The sequence below is a fragment of the Dermacentor andersoni genome, chromosome 6 (assembly GCF_023375885.2).
Source record: "Dermacentor andersoni chromosome 6, qqDerAnde1_hic_scaffold, whole genome shotgun sequence".
Classification (NCBI taxonomy): Eukaryota; Metazoa; Arthropoda; class Arachnida; order Ixodida; family Ixodidae; genus Dermacentor; species Dermacentor andersoni.
The window spans coordinates 90535241-90556268 of NC_092819.1; the positions used below are offsets into that span (position 1 = coordinate 90535241).

The 21028-nt window shown below is 44.8% G+C and overlaps 1 protein-coding gene across 5 annotated transcripts in view; it reads left to right on the forward strand.

The window, feature by feature from the left end:
* Positions 1–21028, forward strand: part of LOC126522554 (dual serine/threonine and tyrosine protein kinase-like) — a 127307-nt gene that overhangs the window by 93068 nt on the left and 13211 nt on the right. For all 5 annotated transcript variants that reach the window (XM_072288805.1, XM_050171322.3, XM_055066472.2 and 2 more), the window contains exons 2-10: positions 744–1039; positions 13429–13622; positions 13959–14087; positions 14527–14727; positions 15716–15943; positions 16315–16502; positions 18871–19172; positions 19975–20133; positions 20585–20688. In XM_072288805.1, the coding sequence (XP_072144906.1) occupies positions 889–1039; positions 13429–13622; positions 13959–14087; positions 14527–14727; positions 15716–15943; positions 16315–16502; positions 18871–19172; positions 19975–20133; positions 20585–20688 (1656 nt within the window). In that variant the 5' untranslated portion in view covers positions 744–888. The remainder of the gene's footprint in view (positions 1–743; positions 1040–13428; positions 13623–13958; positions 14088–14526; positions 14728–15715; positions 15944–16314; positions 16503–18870; positions 19173–19974; positions 20134–20584; positions 20689–21028) is intronic.

Genomic DNA, 21028 nt, shown 5'->3' on the forward strand with positions numbered 1-21028 from the left:
TTTGGAACGTCTTTGATGCGTCGATTTTGGTCAAAAATCCGTTTCAGACGTTGAATCCCTTAATACGACGTTTTCAAGACTTTGTGTGCTACCTGGGCCCTCACGTTGAAGGGGTAAGAGCAAATCGTTGGCGGGGACCAATGATGGTATCCTGTTCGTCGACTTCTTCCTGGCAAGTGAACATGATGGTAGCTGTGACAGACGACACGAATAGACTATTAAATAGTGTCAAAGCTGTCGCTGTCAAATTCTCCCGCAGGATATTTTTTGCGCACCCAAGGCTATCAGAATTAAGTATGTTTTCAACCACGCTTGTTCTCATATCGCAAGACTTGTTCTCATTGTGGTGCGTTATAAATGTCTTTAAAGCCCTAACAATATACACTCTTAGGCAAATAGTTACACCCTTTGGGGTGTAACATTGCCTAAGAGTGTGATAGGGGCGTTACCCACGGGACAAGCAAAACATCCTGAAGGGTGTAAAAAAATGTAGTGTCGCTCGCTCCGCTAGCGAGCGGAGCAATCCAACTCGCGCAACTAGTCTGGGGAGAGTGTGCGCGCCGTGCAGAGAGAAATAGGCTGAAATAACGTTAGAACAGAACGAAAACAATCCTGCTGCAGCGACCTTCAAAAGCTGGCGACAAGGAAACGACGCATTGCGCGCGCTTTAGCGTTACCAACAGAAGCCAGCCGGCACATGCGATCTCTGACAGATTCGGTTTCGTTTTTGTCTGTGCCTGCAGGTCACGTGGATGCCGCCACGCCCATGACGTCACTTTCACTTCCTGTGTGACGTACGGGAAGTTAGGGTTATCGCTCAGCTGTGCGAGGAGGGGGCCGTGCGCCTCGAAAGTTTTTCTCGGCTGCCGTTCCCGACCACGAGTGCAAATGAAGAGATCCGGCCGTAGGAAGAAGATGTCGGCTAATTTGCCCGGCGAGTTCGCCAAGTTCGCCAAGAACAGCAAGTATTTGCGGCGGATATGGAGAGACACCAAAGCGTCGCTCGACGACATCGCCAAGTGCGGCTATTTCAGCGAAGGTGAGTGGAGCAACGCAGCGCCCTGCTCGTCTCGCTACCGATGCTCACATTTCCACTTCGGTTCTCTTATTTTTCTTTTTTTTTTAACATCACGCCACTATTGCCGAGCTTTAACAATGGTTCGTGTTGCCTTCAAGCTGTACGATGGTACAAATACCGTGTCTTGTCATTCGGCGGTATTTTCTTTCTTACTTATCCGCTGGTAGGCGCGGAGAACATTGCTCTTTATTTTCGTGCGAGTTCCTTCTCCGAGTCTCGCTTACGTTACCTCGCAACCATCCAATCACCTGTTGCGCGCGATGTGCGTGTGCGGAGCGGAGCTCGCGAGCTGGCTGTGTGTTATTTTCGCTTTCTCTTTAGTTTTTCTTGTCTGTCGTACCTCGCGCACTTGTTTCTGAAGGCGCTTGCCGTGTTTCCTCGCCATAAACCGTTATCACGCGCACCCGTTGACAGTCCCGCGCTCGTCTTTTGGTTTTCGTTCTTTTTCTTTTTTACAACTTCTGCTCTGTTTGAAAACAGAAGCATGGCGAATTCGTGCCCCTCCGACCCAAACACCTCGTGTTCAATGTGCAGGATATCACGAGTTACGCGCACGTCTTGTGCAGCCGTACATGTACAGCTCCCCCTGCGCACAAGACGCTTAGCTTTCCGATAACCTTGCGATCATCGGCGTGGGTTCTGGAATTGTCATGTCGCGCAATTCGTTCGCATTGAGAGAAGCTGTGCGTGTACTCCGGATTTGGTCGAAATTCACGAGCCGGCGCGCCGTGTTTTTGGCCTGCTTGCTGATCGCGATCAAGCTGCTCCCGAGTCGTAAAGTTGGCTATGTTGTTATGCTGCACAGCTGCGTCCCCTAGCTTAAACTACTGAACGGGCGCTGCTTGCGTAATAATTTCGACAAGTAGCCGTGTCGCAGTGCTCGAACGAGTCGCGAAACGTGCGCTTAAGTACCAAGCGCTCGTTGCGCTTTCCGTCGACGTGCACGCATACAAACGTGTCAAAAAGGCTGCCTACCCTTTTTTCAAACTTGCGTGCGTACGCTAAACGCTCAGACTGACAACTTCACAACGACTGTACGGCGTCGATCGCTTCTTTTAAATTCAGTCGGCGTTGGCCCGACACGTGGACGTCTCGTGCCGCCGCATGCACAGACAGCACTGGTTGGAACTGGTAAAATCGGGTGCCGGTACCAAGCAAGTGAATCCGGACACGGCTCAGCCGCGATAGTTATCCGGCCCGTGTCTTGCATTTAATCGGCCGAAAGATCTCGTCCACGAGTGTACAGACAAAGAGGAGCGGAAGCGAATGAGCGTTCTTCATACGGCGATTAGACAAGAAAGGCGCGGCGAACTCCACCCTTATCAGCTGCTTTGTAGCCGCTATTTTTCAGCTCGCGGCCCTCTGGCAAGCTTTGTGCGTCAGTTTGTAGGTTACAAGCTCGCGTTGCTCCATATGACATATCGCTGTTTCAGAGGTATCACCATGAACTATATCATGGAAGCAGCTGTCCGCATCTCTTTAAAGGTACACTAAAGACAAATAATAAATCGACGTCGACTGTTTGAATACTTTTCCAGAAACCTCGCAACGTTTCCTTTGTGCCAATAAATGACATAGTTTACGAGAAAATTGCATCTAGAGGGTCCGAATACCTTTTTCGACATTCAATTCTCCCGCGATCAAACCGGTGAGTGGCAATAGGAGGTGTTGGGAGTGCATGTTGCATACCCCATCACCGCCCTTTGCTGCCGTCGGTGAGTAAAATAGTGCTTTATTTCAATTGCAAATTTATGTTTACACCGCTTTGCCAAACATATGTATTTGAGGCATGGATATACAACTCGATGTTTTCAATTTCACTGTCATGAAGTGCGCCGTCTGCTAGCGAGCGCGCGTTCGTTGCGCGGACGCCCTGTTCTTTATTGTTTTTTTTTCTTTTTTTTTTTTGTAGAGAGCTTGTAAAGTACATTTCTTTAAATGTCTTTATTTGCTTTGGTGTGCCCATGGCTCGTGTCAGCTTTTACCGATTGCAACTTTAGCCAGGTGAACGCTGTCTTCAACACCGATTTCTATAGGCCACACTAAAGGCCACCGATCTGCAATATGAAGCTGCGTAAGAAAATTTCATCGTGTTGTTTCGCGCCCGCTTCTTGTTCGTGGAATATTAAATAGCACGGAAAATAATCTAAGAAAACAATATTATAGCGAAATAAAGCAGGTTTATTATGGTATTACGGACGTAGCTCGAAGAGAAGCGAATGAGTAAAATTATCCGTAAATCAAATGGTAGACTTCTATCATATTTACAACATATGTATATATTGACAAGTGTATACTTGTTTATCTTTGTCGGGTGATCACGTTTCACCGCCTAACAGATCTTATCGCACAGCGCACGACGCGTCTGCATGTATCGGAAGCTTCTCGTATGTTATCCATGGTTCCATCCGCTGTCTCGTCACTGAACCTTCTGTAATCTGATTTCATGTATGCGCGACGCGAATGGTGTAGAACTTTCTGGAACACACGCGGGCACCAGCGTTTACTCTGGAACCGTCGATGACTAACGTGTAACAGCCGATCGACGCGCTAGACCAACACCACCTAGATATGTTGGCTTGACCCGCTGATCAGATTTTCGACGATCACCGACTGTGTTCGCCGCTGTCGCCGTTCTTTGAATGTAGCCTGTTTCTGAAGGCTTAAGTTCGCCCAATAAATATTTATTTATTTTTCGCCATTTAGTGTTTTGCTACTGTGCTTGCCACAATCACTACCACGTGACGCGCGCGCGCACGCACGCACGCACACACACGCACGCACACACACGCCCGCACACGCGCCCGCACGCCCGCGCCCGCGCACACGCGCACACACGCCCGCACACGCACACGCACACGCACACACACACACACACATATATATATATATATATATATATATATATATATATATATATATATATATATACACGGAAAGATCACATACTCAAAGTGCACCAATTGAAAACAGTGATAACTCTCTACCAAAATAAGCGCGTTTGCAGTATCAAACGCGGTGCCACCATATACCTTCATGGTGGTGGTGACAGGTGGTGCGATGTTGTAGCAGCGGGCGTAGCAGCTTCGACCAACAGTCTGTGGCTGAAGCCCTATCACGCATGGAACAATTCTAGCGCTCTCTAGATGTAAGCGACCCCCAAGTGTACCTATGTGCTTTCTGATGGAAGGAATCATGGCAATGGCTGAACGCTAATATGAACAGCAGTGTTAAGACAAAGGATATTAGCTACGTATACTTGGACCCACTAGGGGCGACTGGGACGTAAAGACCAATGTAATCTCCATGGCTGGTCCGGCAATCTTCTTCCATGTGCCAGCACGTGAAATGAAGCAGAAACATACAAGTCTCATCGAATGCTATTTGCTAGTCAGATCGTGTGCGATTCCTGAGTTCGCTATTTGATATGGTCGAATAGTCGTCTCTGTTCGAATGTAACGCGTAACAGCACTTTGAAAATTCTCGAGGATGTGTCCGATGCAAGTGAGGACTGTCCCGAATGATTTGCTGCTGGAGAGTTGCAGCTGTCGCGCAGAGGGCCACCAGTTCCTGAGCGAATAAACTCGCGTGGTTTGATAACACTCGCTTAAAGGAGTACTGAAACAAAATTTTGAAGTGGAGATAACGCGCGAGATCGATTTATGTGGAAACACATGAACCGCGCATCGTCTGCAAAATATCAGCATCGAATAGAGCTCGGAACATATTTAAAATCAATATTAAAGTGCGTGCGTGCAGCTAACCGCAAAACGCAGCACCTCGCGACATCGACATCAAGGAAGGATTGTAAACAACCGAGAAAACATACGTCACGAATTTTCGTCGGCTGCCATGACGCTTGCATGTGCTCTTCTCAGTTATGAACAAGAAGAAAGGGGATTAACCAAGGGGCCTGATCATTTAATCATATCATAAGAAGCCAACAAACAGACACCAAGGACAACACAGGGGAAATTGTACTTAATCATTGAATTAAAGAAATGATAAATTAATGGAAATGAAAGCGGATGAAGAAACTACGCCGCGGTAGCTCAATTGGTAGAACATGGCGCGCTTAATGGGAAGACGTGGGATCGTTCCCCACCTGCGGCAAGTTGTTTTTCCATTCACTGTCATTTCTATCAATTTATCATTTCTTCCATTCAATTGTTAAGTACAAGTGATTTCCTCTGTGTTGTCCTTGGTGTCTTTGTTGGCTTCTTATGACTTCTTCCCAGTTGTTGCTTGTAGCGGGACGCTCACCGTATCGCTGCTATTGCAGAATTAAGCGACAGTTCTTGTCGTGTCCGCAGATTTCCCGCACTATCAGCTTGACTGTGGTGCACTGACCATTGAATATGGCCGATGCGAGGGTCTTGAGGTTCGTCCGTCGCAGGCCGCAATATCAGAGTCGCTGCTTTGTAGTGGGTCGAATCGAAAGTGATTGGTCGCGTCTAATACGGCGGTGACTCCTGCCTGCTGTAAATGGTCGCCGCTGGACGACGAAAACGAGGACGACAATGGTGACGAGAACATCGCAAAGCATGTGCAGGAGTAGCAGACGAACTAGCAACACGAAGCTGGCGTGCACGTCGGAACATACGTCAGAGGTTTTTGCAATCATGTGCCCAGCTGTGTTTACATCCCATCTCGTTGCTACAAGTAAGACTCCGAATAATTACCCGTCGCGCTATTAATCAGGTTTCGTGCCATCATTAATGGGTCATCAGCTACTTGCTAAAGCAGAAAAAAAAAAACATTGAAATTTTTTGTCTGTACTCCTTTAAAAGGCCCCTCACCAGGCCCCATAGCAAGTTTTGGTTATACGCTGGAAGTTGTGTCCTCTAGGGAGCATTCTGCCGCAAAAATTTTTGAAAACGGCTCATTAATAGCAGAGATAAAAATATTTCAGTGCCGCGAACCCACGATTTCAGGAGTGCGAGCTCCACTGCCAAGAGAGATGCTCTAAAACCCCTTAAACTTCGTAAAGTAGTGACACTTTCCTCCTTCGCCTTTACTCCTCCTCGTTTCTCCTCTTTCATGCTCCCTCCTCGACCGTGGCGCCTCCTACACTGCTCAAGCGTAGCAACGGCGCCAACATGCGCTCCTCGCCACTCCGTAGACGCTTCTCGAGCAAAAATGGCGAAGCAAGGCGCGAGAGCCCACGTGATGCTATTAGGCCAATAGTGATACAGTGGCGGTCTCTGCCAGAGTGCGCGAGGAGGAGACGGCATTCTTCAAAGCGTGGCACTACTTTACGAAGTTTAAGGGGCTTTAAGGCGCTCTCTCCACTCGCCCCATCTATCCTCCGCAAGCGAACTAGAACCTGCGTTCTCCCATGGTTCTCCCATACTGGACTTCGAGGATCGCGTGATGCATACGTCACTGCCCCAGCCTTCATTTTTATTTTACCTTGCTTTCTTCCGGCGCATCGTGCGCGAGCTGATCTGGAACACGGTAGAAAATGACAGTTTCGGTGTCTGCGCACGTGGCTGCACGACGTGGGGACAAGCAGACGAAACGGAAGTACATCACTCCTGCTGCAGTGCGAAGTAAAACAAAAACATGCAGACATTGGGTTTGTGTATTATTATTGCGCTAAGCTTTAATTAATCTATTCAAGCAACATATTGCACAAATAACAGATGTTGCCTAGAATAATTCTCGGTCACGTGTCGCCACAAGCGATGTCTCAGCAAAGACATGTACGTACGCGCACTAGCACATCTACGTCATCCTCCGGCTTGGAGCGTGGCAGCCGCGAGAAGGAAAAACTCCGTTCGGTTTGAAATTTCAGATTTTTCCACAGATGTAATACTTTGCAGACACTATTATCGCGCATTGTATGCTCTGCGCTTGTCAGCTCAAAATGGCCAAACCTGGTGAGGGTCCCTTTAACAGGTCCCTAGGTGCCACTTGGTGTGTACCCCAGTGTCAGCCAATGTAAATGCCCCCTTTCGGGGCAGCCTGTAAACCTGCTACCACGATTCCGGCTCGGAAATTTTTGGGGGGAGTCTTACACCATTTTCATCCCATTAAAACTGAGTATAGTGCATGTTGTAGCACGCTTATCTCCTTCAACGAACAATGGAAATCTGTGTATACATCTACGTGTATGGGAGGCATTATTGTCATTGATAGTACACCGGATACCTCAAAGCGGCCATTTATATATACAAGCTGCTCAGTTGAGCATGTCGTACACTTTGGAACGGCATTACATACAGGTTTGAAGTATAAGATAAGCAGGTAGCCTGTTTTTCTGAGAAATCACTTTTAAAAAATTTCATTTGGTTTAAACCCCCTAAAAAAGAGCTGAAGCACACAGCTACCCTCTTTCTCTTTTCTTTTTCCCACTTTTTTTTAAATACAGAAGGTCTGGTGTTTTTCATGACAAAACAATATGCAGTTATGAGACACCCACAACATACGAGTTTTTGCAACCTAGGGTTCAACATGCACTTAAATATAAGCATACGAGTGTTTTTCCATTTTGTCCTTGTTGAATTCCATGTCCTGGATTGAACCCATCAGCTCCAATTGAAAAGCCCAATGCCATAACCACTATTGCCACTAATTGAGCTACCGCACCGGCTCTTTCTTTCTTCTTTAAGTTTAAGCATGGACTCGAAAAAAAAGAAATTTACCGCAGCTTACGGGCCAAGGATTAGTATGTAGAATAGTTAACTAAAGCTACTTTCGGCACTCGAGGTTCGACCCGATAAGAGCCTGTACCATTTACTCCACATTGTGTTATGCGAGGAAGATGCAAAAATGAACAGAATGTTGCACCGGATTTTTTTTTTTTTTCTCTCAGTATACGGCACATAAATCTGAGGACAAGGCAATGAGAGGCTGGGTGAGGCAAATAGGTTTGATTTATTATAGTGGCAAGCAGTAAGCATAGGTGTTTTTTTCGTTTCTTTTTTTTCGTCTGTGTATCGCAAGAGCTACTGATGAAATACTATATGCGCAAGAATAGATAGGAGAGACACATGCTGCTTGCAGAACAAGCAAATTTATTGTCCTCCAAGGCAACTACAATAACATAGAATGAAAGCCAACACTGCGGCTGCAATGTACGTGCAGTCACCGTGCGGCATAATACCACAGAGAGGAATTTATTCTGAAGACATAAATACACATCGTATGTCATTAGGAACACAATTTGAGCGGTCTGATCGCAAACAGCAGCGCGTGAAGCAGTAGGAAAGACTCCGCTGAGCATAATGCGGCCCAATCCACTTTGATTGCTGCGCTGCTGTAGTATTTTTCGTAGTCGGGTGCCTCAGTGCAAAAGCATGCACTGCTCTGTCTGCTTGTCCCCCTTAACCGTATTCTAGTACACTATAGTCGAGTGGCATTGGACCATTCGAGCATCCCGCGACATAACATGGAAGTGGCTACTTGCAGTTTGTGCGAGTTTCGTGAAAAACCAGCGCTGCACTACGTCATAATGATCTCAAGTGACGATGGGAACAATGTGTAACAACAGCTGTTGGCTTTGGGGTGCGTTATTTAAGACTACAGTGCTTGAATATCCTATGCATTGCAGGTGCTATATCTCAAACCAAGCTGTTATTGCAGAAGTACCAATCCAATTCATCGCATGAAACAGATTTGTTGTTGAAATAGACTTATGCGTTCACATATGCCATCCTCATTTTCCACACACAAAATCGCTTTTCTCACTAACTGTAGGCTACGAGTAACAGGGGACTTCGTGTATCATCAGCACAACTGCAATTATAATATGCCCCTGTCAAAGCTCGTGATCTGCATTGCTTTTCATAGCCTGTCAGAAAGAAAAAAAAAAAGAGAATGAGAAGATACACACTTATAAGGAGATTAGTGCTAGAGAATCTCTAAGGAGTCAGTATTATCGCGAACAGAGCCTGGACACGATTAGACTCCCCCGGGACATTCAAGTACTTGTCAATGACAAAGGCACTCCTTATTTAAATTTTGTTACTTGTACTCACCCAGTCGTTATCATTGTATTGCATTATAAGATGAAAGAAAATGCTGTTTGTCGAATTCTATTTATTTTTTCGTAAAAAGACCTCGGCATTACCCTTGACAAAGACGTGGGCGGTTGAAAGGTTTCGTTTTCGTTTGACATTGTGCCAGCCGCACTTTCGCATTTCAGTAGTTATCGTGTAGTGTTGCACTAATTTTGCTGGCTCGCAAAACTCGCACAGACTGCAAGTAGCAGAGAATTCCGCTTCCATTTGGTGTCACGGGATACCCAAACTTGACCAAAAACAGCTGCAGCACTCTTGAAAAAGCTTGCTCCCTTTAGGGCTTATCTTGTTCCACAACAATAATCGTAGTCTGCCTTGCTTGCGTTTCCTTTCTTGAAAACTCTGCACTTGCCACTTTCCTGTAGGCATTGCAGATAACACACATGTCGTTCATGGCCTGGGAGTACCGGGCATGCAGCATTAAAGAAAGGAAAGGCGTGCAAGATAGATGACAATTATCATTGTGGGACATGATAAACCCCAAAGGGTGTAAACTTCTTTAAAATTGAGCAGCAAATTGACTGCTTTGTCTTGGTTTGGTTTTTCCATAGCTGTGCGTTTGCGTTTCATGCAAAAAACCATACTGCCGTCTGTCGGGCGCTGTTTTACTCACAGACGGCAGCAAAGGGCCGTGATGGGGTATGCAACGTCACCACTCTGCAGTTGGGTGACGAGATACTTATATTGCGATAAAGGTATTTGAACCCTCCAGATCCAATTTTCTCGTAAACTAAGTCTTTTATTGGCAAAAAACAAGTGTTGCGAGGTTTCGGGAATAGTATTTAAGCAGTCTACGTCAATCTAGTATTTGCCTTTAGTGTCCCTTTAGAGGTGGACAATGAAGCAGTTTACATGGCATGTGCGTCATATTCTTGCTGATGTTCTGTTGCCGCATCTAGTGAAAGCTTTTATGCACGAAGGCTTCAAAACTGATATTTTTGTTGCATCATTCGCCACACAGCATTGCAAATGACTATTGAATAACCAGGCTTTATGATATTGGAGGCCAAAGCTGTAGCAAGCACTGTCTTTAAAGAAATGAAATTTTAAGAGCAATCATGTGGTCATAACAATACAAAGAACATTATGGTTTAGCTGTGGCTGTACTCAGTCGCAGTCTTTGTACAATGTGAAGGAATGCCCCGTCAAAACTCAGGTGCTAGCTAGGGTTACTTCATTTTAAACCTCTAATTTGAGTACTACTTTGCATCTCTACTATGAGAAGTGAATTGATATCGCCGAAATTGTAGTTAAATATGCTCCTATGTGGCTCTGTAGTTCCATGTACTTTATTTCATCCTGTGGCTAAATGATCGAATTATGACTGCAGCATGAATTACTGCAACATTCCACAGCATAAACACCCCGAGGAAACTCGTATCATTCAGGCCCTAGATTAACACCCATCTCACCATTAATCTCAAACAGGACGTTAGGCTAGTTCATCATGAACTTGGAACGCGACTGCAGTAAATTCATCAACTGGGTGCATACACGGTGTAAGGGCACTTGGAAACATTCAAGCTGCAATTGAGGCGAAGATAACTCTTTGCTTGTTTGTCAGCTCTTTCTAAAGTGCACGCTTGCTCTTGTTGATGCACTTAGCTTTGTTTAGAGAATGTCAGGATTGATTACTTGTAAAACATTAAAAAAAAAGGGGGTCATGCAAAATGTCAGCAATACTTGCTGCCATGCTTCTTTCGTTGTTGCATATTTAGGCATGCTTTCAACGTGCCATGCTTAGTAATGAAAGTCTATCAAAGAAGTTGCCATTGTGGGTTATGATTCTGACATTTCTCTTGTGAATCATCATTTCTTTATATTTTTTTCATATTTGTTCTTAATCTGCAATTTTCTTCCACTGGTCCCAAGAGAGCTGCCCCCAGAAAATATTTAGGGTAGGTGTGGACAGTTTTAAGTGCAATGTAGCCATGTCGGGTACTCTATATACATTTTATGCATATACTATGCAGACGAATAATTACCGTATTTACTTGATTGTAATACCTCCTTGATTGTAACGCACACCCGTTTTCCGTGACCAAAAAAGAAAAGTCCTCTACAGTAGCGCGCACCTCATTATTTCATACAGAAATACAACTTTCTCTCATTTGGGAAAGTAGATTTACTCCCGGTGCACTAAAGATGCAATAAATAAAAGTCAGTTTCACCCGAGAGGCGACGCATCGTTGCAATAGCAAATTAGTAGACAGCTATACGAAAAGTAAGGATAGTTTTATCGGCCTTGCGAAATATTAAACATTCGCTTACTGACCAAATTAACAAGCATGGTGTCACTCGCGCACCACCAAACATGAAAACGTCTCGCTCAATGACCACAGAAACTTTTCGTTAGAACACTGGAGTGAAGTGTGGTAGCAGGAGCAAGCGAATTGATCTTTGTGCAGCCTCTCGCTTCAGCGTGAACTAAGCGACAAGAACACAGTGCGGTGCGTCTAGATGCGTAGACTGTCTCCATCGCAGGTCACATTTAAGATAGGGGCCGTGCGGCCGTGCTTACGTAGCAGCCGCCTCTCCTGGCGCCCCGCAGGCAAGTTTCGGGAACTGAATCCGAACGCCTGTGATGCGGCCAGATTTCTGCCCGTCTCCGCACACGTGATCACTTTCCTTTTAATTGTGGCATCGTGATGAACACTCGGTGTGTCTTCGCAGCTGGAACTTCTGTGCTGATAGAGCAAACGCAGAAAACGGAAAGACGGACGATGGAATACAGTGTCTAGAAGAGTGCCAATGGTGATACGACAGCACAGATTTAGTGTCGTACTCAATTCTGACGCGCACGCAATTTTTGGACACGTTTTATCCAGGAAAAAGTGCACATTAGATTCAAGTAAATACGGTATGCAGTGCTTGTCAAATTGTGATTGCAGTGTGTAGTTGATTCTGCTGATGTTTTGGGGTCCTCATTCACAGGCTGTTTATAAATTAGTGCTCAGAAGAAATGCCGCAAGTTTTATTTATAATTATTATGGCCAAGAGATTTGTCATTGCTGTGTACCAGCTCGAGATCGCTAGAACTGTTGACAGTTGCATTAAGTGACTTGTCTGCAATTCTCGCATGCCTTGATATATACGCAAAGGTACTAGTTAGTTTGATTACTTACACTGCAGTTATAGTCGTGAAATTCAGCAAAAGCAAGAATGTGTCATTCAAGAGCTTCATTGTGTGTAAGAAGCTCTTACATATTTTTTTTCCCTGAATGGTGCATTACTTGAACACATTGCTTCCAGTATTGCCGGGAACGACACTTGAAGAATTAATTGGTCTTCCATTTAATTGTAAGAATTGTTTGTGCTAGGTAGTCTCGCATTACTGATGAGGAAAATTAGCACAACAAAGAGACGATGCAGATAGGAAGGGTAGGCAAAGACTTTGTCTTCCCTTCCTGTGTGTCTTGTCTTTTTGTTGCACTAATTTTTCTCAACCACACTTGAAAATTGCATTTTTCAGCATCTTCAGGAATTTCTGTTTTGCACAGCATTATTAGCAGGATCACATTAACGTGTTCTTTAAGCTTTTGTTTCACTTTTTATCATGTGTTGGCCTTCAGATCAGTGGCAGTATGTATGTAAAATTTCGTGCACATTGGGCATCTTGTTACAGTATCTTTGTTCCGTCAATCAACTTTGCTCTCTTGCCACATAGCATTGGTAGTTGTTAGGAGCGAACGAATAGTAATTTTTTAGACCAAATCGAATGCCAATGGAATAGCATGAGAAGTGGTTTCCAAACAGTGAAAAGCCCTTTTCACCATTAACGTGCAGCTATGTTCACCGATTTCTCACTGTAAAAAAATGGAAATAATTCTTTTGATTTATTGATCTTTCACAATGTTAGCAAGTATCTGTCATTATGTTGCACATTATAAAGCATTGTCTATTACAAGCATGAATGAAGCATTAGGAACAAGTAAGCAGTTTATTCGTTTACTCGGGACTGTTGCGCGAGTGCAAATAGCAGTTTAGCCAAAAAATTGTCAGTTCCTGAGCACTGTATACTGTGCTGCACTATGTGATTTCTCATGCTTTATGTCTACTAATGGCCATCGGGAAGAAATTCATTGCACTTCTGCTCAATCTTTCTAATTGGTTGTGCACATCTGACAATTTAATATAGTCGAAAATTATTTGAAAGATATTTGTCTTTATAAATAGTGACTATTCGCTTCGAAGACTAAATCAAATTGGATAAAAGTCAATTCATTCTTCAAAAGTTTTGAATATTCGTACACTCCTAGTGATTCTTAGTCACCCAGCCTGGCCTTTCCAAATAGTTGATGTCGCATGTCACAATTTTATTTCTAGACCAGCTTGCCCAGCTGTGTCTGAATGAGACAGACGACCAGTTCATTGGGAGCGCAGTGACTCAGCCTGTTGCCCTGGTGGTTCTTGGCCACAGCTGCTGGGCCAAGGCACGGGTGGTCAACGAGCTGTTTGGCCAGGCGGTGCTGCCAGTCACCTCGCCTGTCGGGGATGAAAGCCAGCTCACCTGGAGAATGGTGAGTTGTAGAGCAGAGGGTGTTGCCATGAATGGATATTAGTGAAGTACCATCTAGCCCAGATATAGCTAATGCCTTCATTGTAGAATATGTGTTCGCTGCATCACAAGTTCAGCGTAATTGTACTTTCCCTCAAATCTACCAGTAAAGAACAGAACAGAAGCAGCTACCATTAGCTTGGCAAGCTGTGTTGCAGGAAAGCTGCCTTTGAAATTAAGAAACGAGTCTACTGAATAAAGGAAAGAAACAATTGCATTGCATAAGGAAAGCTCAATCCAGCTTCATTATTTTTTTCTTGATGACCGTGCCGATACATAGCTGTTTTCAATCCTGCAGGTTCGTTTCTCAGCAGGTAACCAGACAGAGATTAGCCTGGCCTTGCCCAATAGTTTCGAGCTAGTGGAGCACTTGGCCGCCTATGACCAGCCCTGGAGGACTATTCCACGAGCTGACCTTGAAGTCGAGGTAAGTTATCGGAGGGAGCTATGTTCCTCACTTCACTTACATCACATACAGCATGTCTGTTGCCTTCAAGTGGGTCATGTAAAAAAAAAAAAAAGATGCACCAGTGCACCACAAGAACCGCCGAACTTCAGCAGTGTGTTTTGTGTGACATGCGTAGCTAAGCAAGCAATTAAGTTGAAGCTTTGTGTGTGCTTCATAGCCCACTGGTGCAGTTTCAGTACATTAAACCCCAAATTTAAAGTACAGCAATACCTCAATGTAACAGTTATAATGAATTATTAAATATAACGAAGCAAATCAAAAACATTACTCGCCAATATCAGCTTGTAACAAACATATAGTTATAATGAATGAAGAAGGTCTAACTCTTTAGATGTGCTGGTTGAGGCCTTTTCCTTGTTGGCGCACAGTGTAGCAATCATGCCCATCTCTCCCTTAGGCCGAGGCACGCAAGGATCCAGCCCTGAGCACTGCTGCTCTGGAGATCCGCATGAAGCACCCACTGCTTCGGGACGAAGTGCACGTTGTGGCCACACCTTGCAACGACAGCCTTTCCTTCGAGCAGACCTATCGGCGAGCGACTGAAGGTTGCACTCCGCTGCTGTTATATGCATTCGCAGAGGAAGCCTTCACAGAGAAGGTGAACAGCCCATTTGGTTCTCAATTTATGTTGAATGAAGAATTATGGACTTCAGGGAAGCGACGAGGGATGAAAGTGTTAGGTACACCAACAACAAGACAGCCAGAGAGCGTAGCAGCTACAGTGCAGGAGACAAGAGAAGCAAGCATTAGGTCAGGGGTGACCTCTGACTCTGTTTATTGGCTATATGAGGCTTGTGTGTACACAAATGTTTGCAAAGAGGGTATCAACTTCACTCTGGGGAAGTGTCGCTTTTCATTCCAAAGTGCATGTGCTTGCTTATTTAATTTTGCAAGGTGACACAGTTCCTCTTGCTGCATTTATGGTTCATTGTATATAAAAGCAAGCAAATTCAGCTCGGAGACTGAAATGTACTTCCGTTGAGGCAACCTGATACATTTATTTTTATTCCTTCTTTCTTATTTTTTTCTTTTTCTTATCTTTATTTATTCTTAAATTTTTTATTTTGTTGTTCTAGTATACATCTATGTATTATGTTTAGCATGCCAGATGTTGCGTAAAAAGCCCCACATACATGTCTCTTTCAGCTATGCCACCGGCTCATTGGTGCTCAAATTTTGCAGAGGTGGCATTTGATGCTGGAAAAATTTTAATTACATTCAGCTGCAGTACCTGCCTGTTTCATGTAGAATAAATAGGAAGAATTTTGCATGCAGTGTAAACTTCGCAGAAGATAAACCTTGGTGCCGTCTGTCAGTTTAATGCCAAAACAAGGCACATGCTGTGTTTTGCTCATGGCCTTTGCTTTAAACTATTTGGAGCCTGTATTGAAGATAAACTTCATGCAACACTGCTTTATTTTTAGGTGAACATATGCATCAGCATGCTATCTGTCGTAGCAGTAGTGAACGTTTAGTATGCTTGGAACCTTATGTTGATATTTGTTATAATGTGCTTACCTAATTGCTTAGCTCAATTATTGAAGGTTCTAAATGTTGTGACATGTTGCTACTTTCTTTGTGTACAGGAGCTGGCTGACCTGTACGAACTGAAGCGGATCGCTCCCAAAACCCCAGTGCTGTTCATCCGGGCCAACATGCCAGCCACATCGGAGTTGACGGAATCGGAGCAACACGCTCGCAGTCTGCGCAATGCCAGACTTGCAGAGCAGGTTCAGCTGTGCACTGCATATGTTGACGGCGAGAACAGTGGCAGCGAGGACAAACAGGCGGCGGAGACCCCCATGCAGACCGAGGTGGGTGCACGCTGCTTCTCTGTGTACCACTTTCAGATGTGCTTTGCACCATAGGGTTTGTGGTCTTGCGAAGCCACAGCCTTCGCGAGACTAGGCAGTGAGGTCACGACCACTTAAAAGCTGGTCTCGGCGACCACCTGAATAGTTGTCGCGGAACATGGCGATAAATTGGGTTCAACTCTCATTGGAAAACTTGAATGGAGAAGTTCTGACCCCTCCAAGTTTCACAGAGTGAGACGGATTTCTATGTTGAAGAAGTCCACCTTTAGTTCTCGCTTTGAGTGATAACTATATGACGTCCGTTCACCACTCTGCAACCTGCCTGCCGCACATTTCACACTTTCTGCACTTCGTGTCTCTCCACTGCGCAGGAGGAAGCCCCAAGGTCCGTAATCACCTTGCCCGTGACAGCACAACAGCAGCTGAGCAACCTGGGCTACCTTTCCAAGCACTTTCCAGAGAAACAACGGCACCATGACCGGCGGAGGCCGAACATGAGGTGCGCCAATGGGTGCTCACCCAGCTCGGAGCTCGTCGAGAACTTCGACGACTTTGCCTGGTGAGTAGGTGGCCAAGCAGCCTTGCTCACCAGTCTGTGCTCAAGGTCGAGGCTTTTGCAAACACTTGGACAAGAAAGAATGTGTTCTGTGGCACATGATTTGTCCACCTCCCTTAACCAACCACACTGGCTAAATGGATATGGTGTTCTGGTGCATGAGGTCACAGGTTCGATTCCTGGCAGTGGTGGCTGTGGTTTCATTGAGGTGTGTTATGTTGCACTCTTTGGCTTCAAGTATTTTAACCATGCAATGGGTGCGCGTGCAGCATGCCAACGCTAGCTAATGCCATTTTCTTAGTCGAGCAATGATGTCAGCATGCGTGGCCACCTCGGGTTGTTCCACACCCCCTACCAGAGATAAGCGTTCGCTGGAATAAACGATCAATCTTTTTCTGCCTGTAGTTCCTTACCTTCACTTCCGCGTTGGTCCACTCCAGATGCCCGACCATTAGGCCTGTCCTCAGCTGATTGTACACCGACAAAACAGGGTATGATGCAAAAACACCATGGTGAACATGGTGTTTCTCATAGACTGTGTTGCCTTGGGGACGTTGATCCCCACGGGTCAATCCAATCGTAATTCCTTGTTCCTGTTGCACCTGAATAGCTCAGCACAAATTGCTATGATCTTGCCTGGTGGCTTGTAAACCTTTTGTAAAGTTTCAGGGAACTTGAGCAACTCTGTTTATCAGCACCCATTACATGTGCACTAACTGGTACGAAAGCAGGGTGCGACCATTGGCATCGACACTCTCTCCAACATTTGCTCTAGGTTTATTTCACGACAGGGTCCAGTTCAAATAACATTTTTCATGCAAATAGGGACAATCAAAACATGCACACACATCATTTGGACATTCGCAAGGCCTTCTCTCCTGCAAAAAGAAAAAAATCCATGAAGGCTTTCAGTTCTGTAGCTTTGACAAGCTTGGCTTGTGGACCATTCAAACATGTCCCAAAAATTTTGATAAAGACTAACGTGGTGGGTACGTGTTTGTCTAAAAGATGTGGGTGTTGTCTAGAAAGTGCCTTTGTGATTAATTTGGTTGCTGAAGTGTGCTCCATGTACTGTCCTCAATGTGCTGCCATTCTCTCTTCCTTCTTCGCTTCTGGTCTCAATTCTCTTTAGATGGATGACTGCAGCACCTACATCAGGAGTCTCTCGCCAAGCTACTTTGGTCTGTCTGTCTGTCTGCTTGTTTGTTTGTTTGTAATACGCATGCTCAGTGTCTTGCATTGAAATATAGAGCATGAATTCCTGTGAGTAACCCAGATGGTCTGAGAAATGAATACACTAGTAGGTCTCCTGTGCTGGTTGGGTGGTGTGGGAAGAAAGTTACGAGAACTACATTTGTAACAATGTGAGTGCGCTAAAAGATAACTATGTGTTTTTGATTTCTTTTTAAGCACTTACATGGGTAAACTGGCAAAGCCTGTGTGGCTTTGTTCCTCCGAGTTACACATGTTCCTGTTTTGCTGCAGCAGTAGATGTTTGAGAAGTGACCATGTGACTGCATAAGTCCTTTGGTCCCTCTGTGTTATTCCCATGCGCATCTTCTTTCAGCATCTATTGCTGTGCTTCTTTTCCTGTCAGCATGTCGGTCCATTTCAAAAACACATGTAGGGATTTTATTGATTGCAAACAGTAAGGCTAATTCTCTGTCCTCATCATTCATGCTTGTGGGAACTTCTTTTTTTTCTTTCAAGTGCGCTGCTTCACCAAAATCTCTCATAAAATCGACAGTTTTGGGACCCTTGTTTAAATCCAGCTGGTTCACGTACCAACTAGCACAACAGCAAACTGTTGATGTGCAGTGTACTGCTGTCAATTTGCCTGTTTCTGCTGAACCTTTCATAAAATGAGCAAATCTTGAGGTTCCTTTCATACTTCTTTTAAAGCAAGTCTAACTGTTCAACAACAAAAAAATACTCCAGTGCCATCTGCATGTCATGTCAATGTTGGTGCAACCAAAACCAGCATTTTGGTCAGTGTGTCAACAGTTCAGGCCATGTGTGTGCTTTTCAAGTGATATACTTACTGAGAGTTTAGAGGAGTATTTGCTAGCCTTTGCCTTGTGCATTGAGCACAGTATGTTAAGATGAACATAAACGAACCTTGAAAATCTACTTCTATTGCGATGTTCATTGTAAGAAAAGTTGACAGTCTGTAAAACTTAGTCTCCAAGCTGGTCATTTACCTGAGAATTCAGCTTAAGTGTATGCTTCAAGGGAAATCCACCTTAGTCACACTGTTCAACAGCATGTAGCATACACCCCAACCCAGCTCTCCCTTTTTTTAAGGCATTGATAAGGACCAGCAAACTGATGTCGCTCTGTTGGAATTTCTCGCCTTCTGTTTCCCATGCAGCAACGTCTGCCTGTTCGTACGGAGCGCTCTTCAGTCGTTGCTGGTGAGTGCCGCATCACTGCTCAACACAACGCACTTGCACTGCCTGCGAACATTCATCCTGACGGCATTCGACATGACGCGGGACATGATGATCACGCCCAAGCGGCTGGCGTATGCGCGCAAGCAGGAGACGGGACTCTACCATGCGCTTATGGAGGTAGCCAGCCACAAGCAGGAGGAGATCCGGCTACTCATTGTGGGTGCCATCGAAAACTTGCGCAGCGAGGTGCTTCAGCGAGCGGCCGAGTACCCCTTCGAAGGCAAGTGGATTGGGGCTGTTATACCATGTTGTTTACGAGTTCGCACTGCCTTGTGAGAGCTAGTCAAATTTCAACAGTGATATAACAAACTATTCAGTATGACAAAGTACAATCAAATTTTGGATCTATTGAAGTACAGTCAAACCTTGACTTAATGAACACAGATATAACTAATTATCAAGTATAATTAGGTAAATCTTGAATTTATTTTGCCAGTATCATTATAAAGTTGATACATGCTTATAATGAACGTCAGCTGTAACAAAGGTAGTTTCATGTCAGATGCAAATTCATTATATTTGGGGTTCGATATAGGCATGTGGCAGTTCTTAAGGTCTTAGTTACCACAAGAAAGCTCGTGCTATGGCTTCAGCGAATGAGTCACAAGGCAGTGTATATTAGGTTATCAAGCAGCAATATTGAATTCTCACAGCATTAATATCTGCTCAGCTTAGGCATGTCATTGCACAGACACCATAGCAAATCTAATTACTATATGAACACAAACAAGTTGTGCTTCAAAAATATGTGTTCATTGACAGCGATGCACTGAACCCAAGCAACTTAATGACGATTCCAGAACCTCAAGCTCACCCAAGAATTAAGCTGAGAAGCTTGTCGTGAAGTGCACCGTAAATTGCTGCTTTTGACGAGGCAAATGGTCTCCACCAGGCTTAAACATGTGCAGATTATGCTAAATGTTTGCCTTAGTAATAATCTGGAAGAAAGCATTGTGTGAGGCTGCTGCCTATCTGTGGAATAGTGCTGGTTTTAATCGTGTGGCCGTGTTTTGCTATGCTAGGTGTCATTGTGGACGAAGGTGAGCAGGCTGCCCCACCAACAGCCAGTGTCCTCCAGATGTGCACATCCCAGATTCAGGACCTCGTGCTGGGAATGCTCAATGCAGCTGTCGCAGAGAAGCTTGTCGGCTCTATGAACTGCCTTCGTGAGAGCTTTGTGGGTGAGCAGACTTTCCGTGCCGTTGCCACGTGAACGTACGAAGCTGTAGTTGCACATTTGCTTATCTCGGATGCCGATCAACTAGTGCTTCTTGGGTGCGGTCATAGTTCTTTCACGACTTATGTGAACATGCGTCGACATCTGCCCAAAAGCACTGAGTAGAACAATGGCAAGTTTGCTTTGCACCTGCATGCAGTATTAGATTTGAGAGAGATAACTGGTTTAACACTACGTAAAAATAAATTAGATAAGGAACTGGTGCTATGTAATACTGCCACATTTCTTTGAACAAAATCACTACTGAGTGCAGTTTTCATAACAGTGTAAAAACTCATTGTTATTCGCACTCCTTGCATAGTGTGCATTCTTTTGAAGAGTTTGTGACTTTCTTAATTTTGCCAGTCTGTCTGTTCTTGACAAAAGTGTCGCTGCCCTCTTCATTGACTGTGCAGGCACTCTGGAGAGGTGCCTAGCAAGTCTGGAAGGCGTCTGCAAAGAAGACGACTGTATGCAGGCCAGCAATGCTCTCAAGCAAATTCTCAATGCAGCATACCAGGTTAGTGCTGATCTTGAATGCTGATTAGAGAAGTGAAACTTGTTATTTGTGTAAAACCTGCGTTTTGCAAGGTCTGCTCCCCTCACTTTTGAAGTCAGATTTGAGAACAAGGAAGTTTCGCCAAGTATTACGTCCTGCCAAAATTACGAAATAGTGCAGGTCTTGCAAGAGCAAGTACGATGCTTTCTGCGGTGACGCTTAGGACTTCATGTACCTCAGGTTACAAAAAGAAAATTTGAAGCGGAGATTGACCCGAAAGTGAGGCCTTGGATGCATTCTTTCATAAGTATCAAAACTGTGGTGACTGATTACTCAAAGAAAGTGCACGGTATATGCTCCT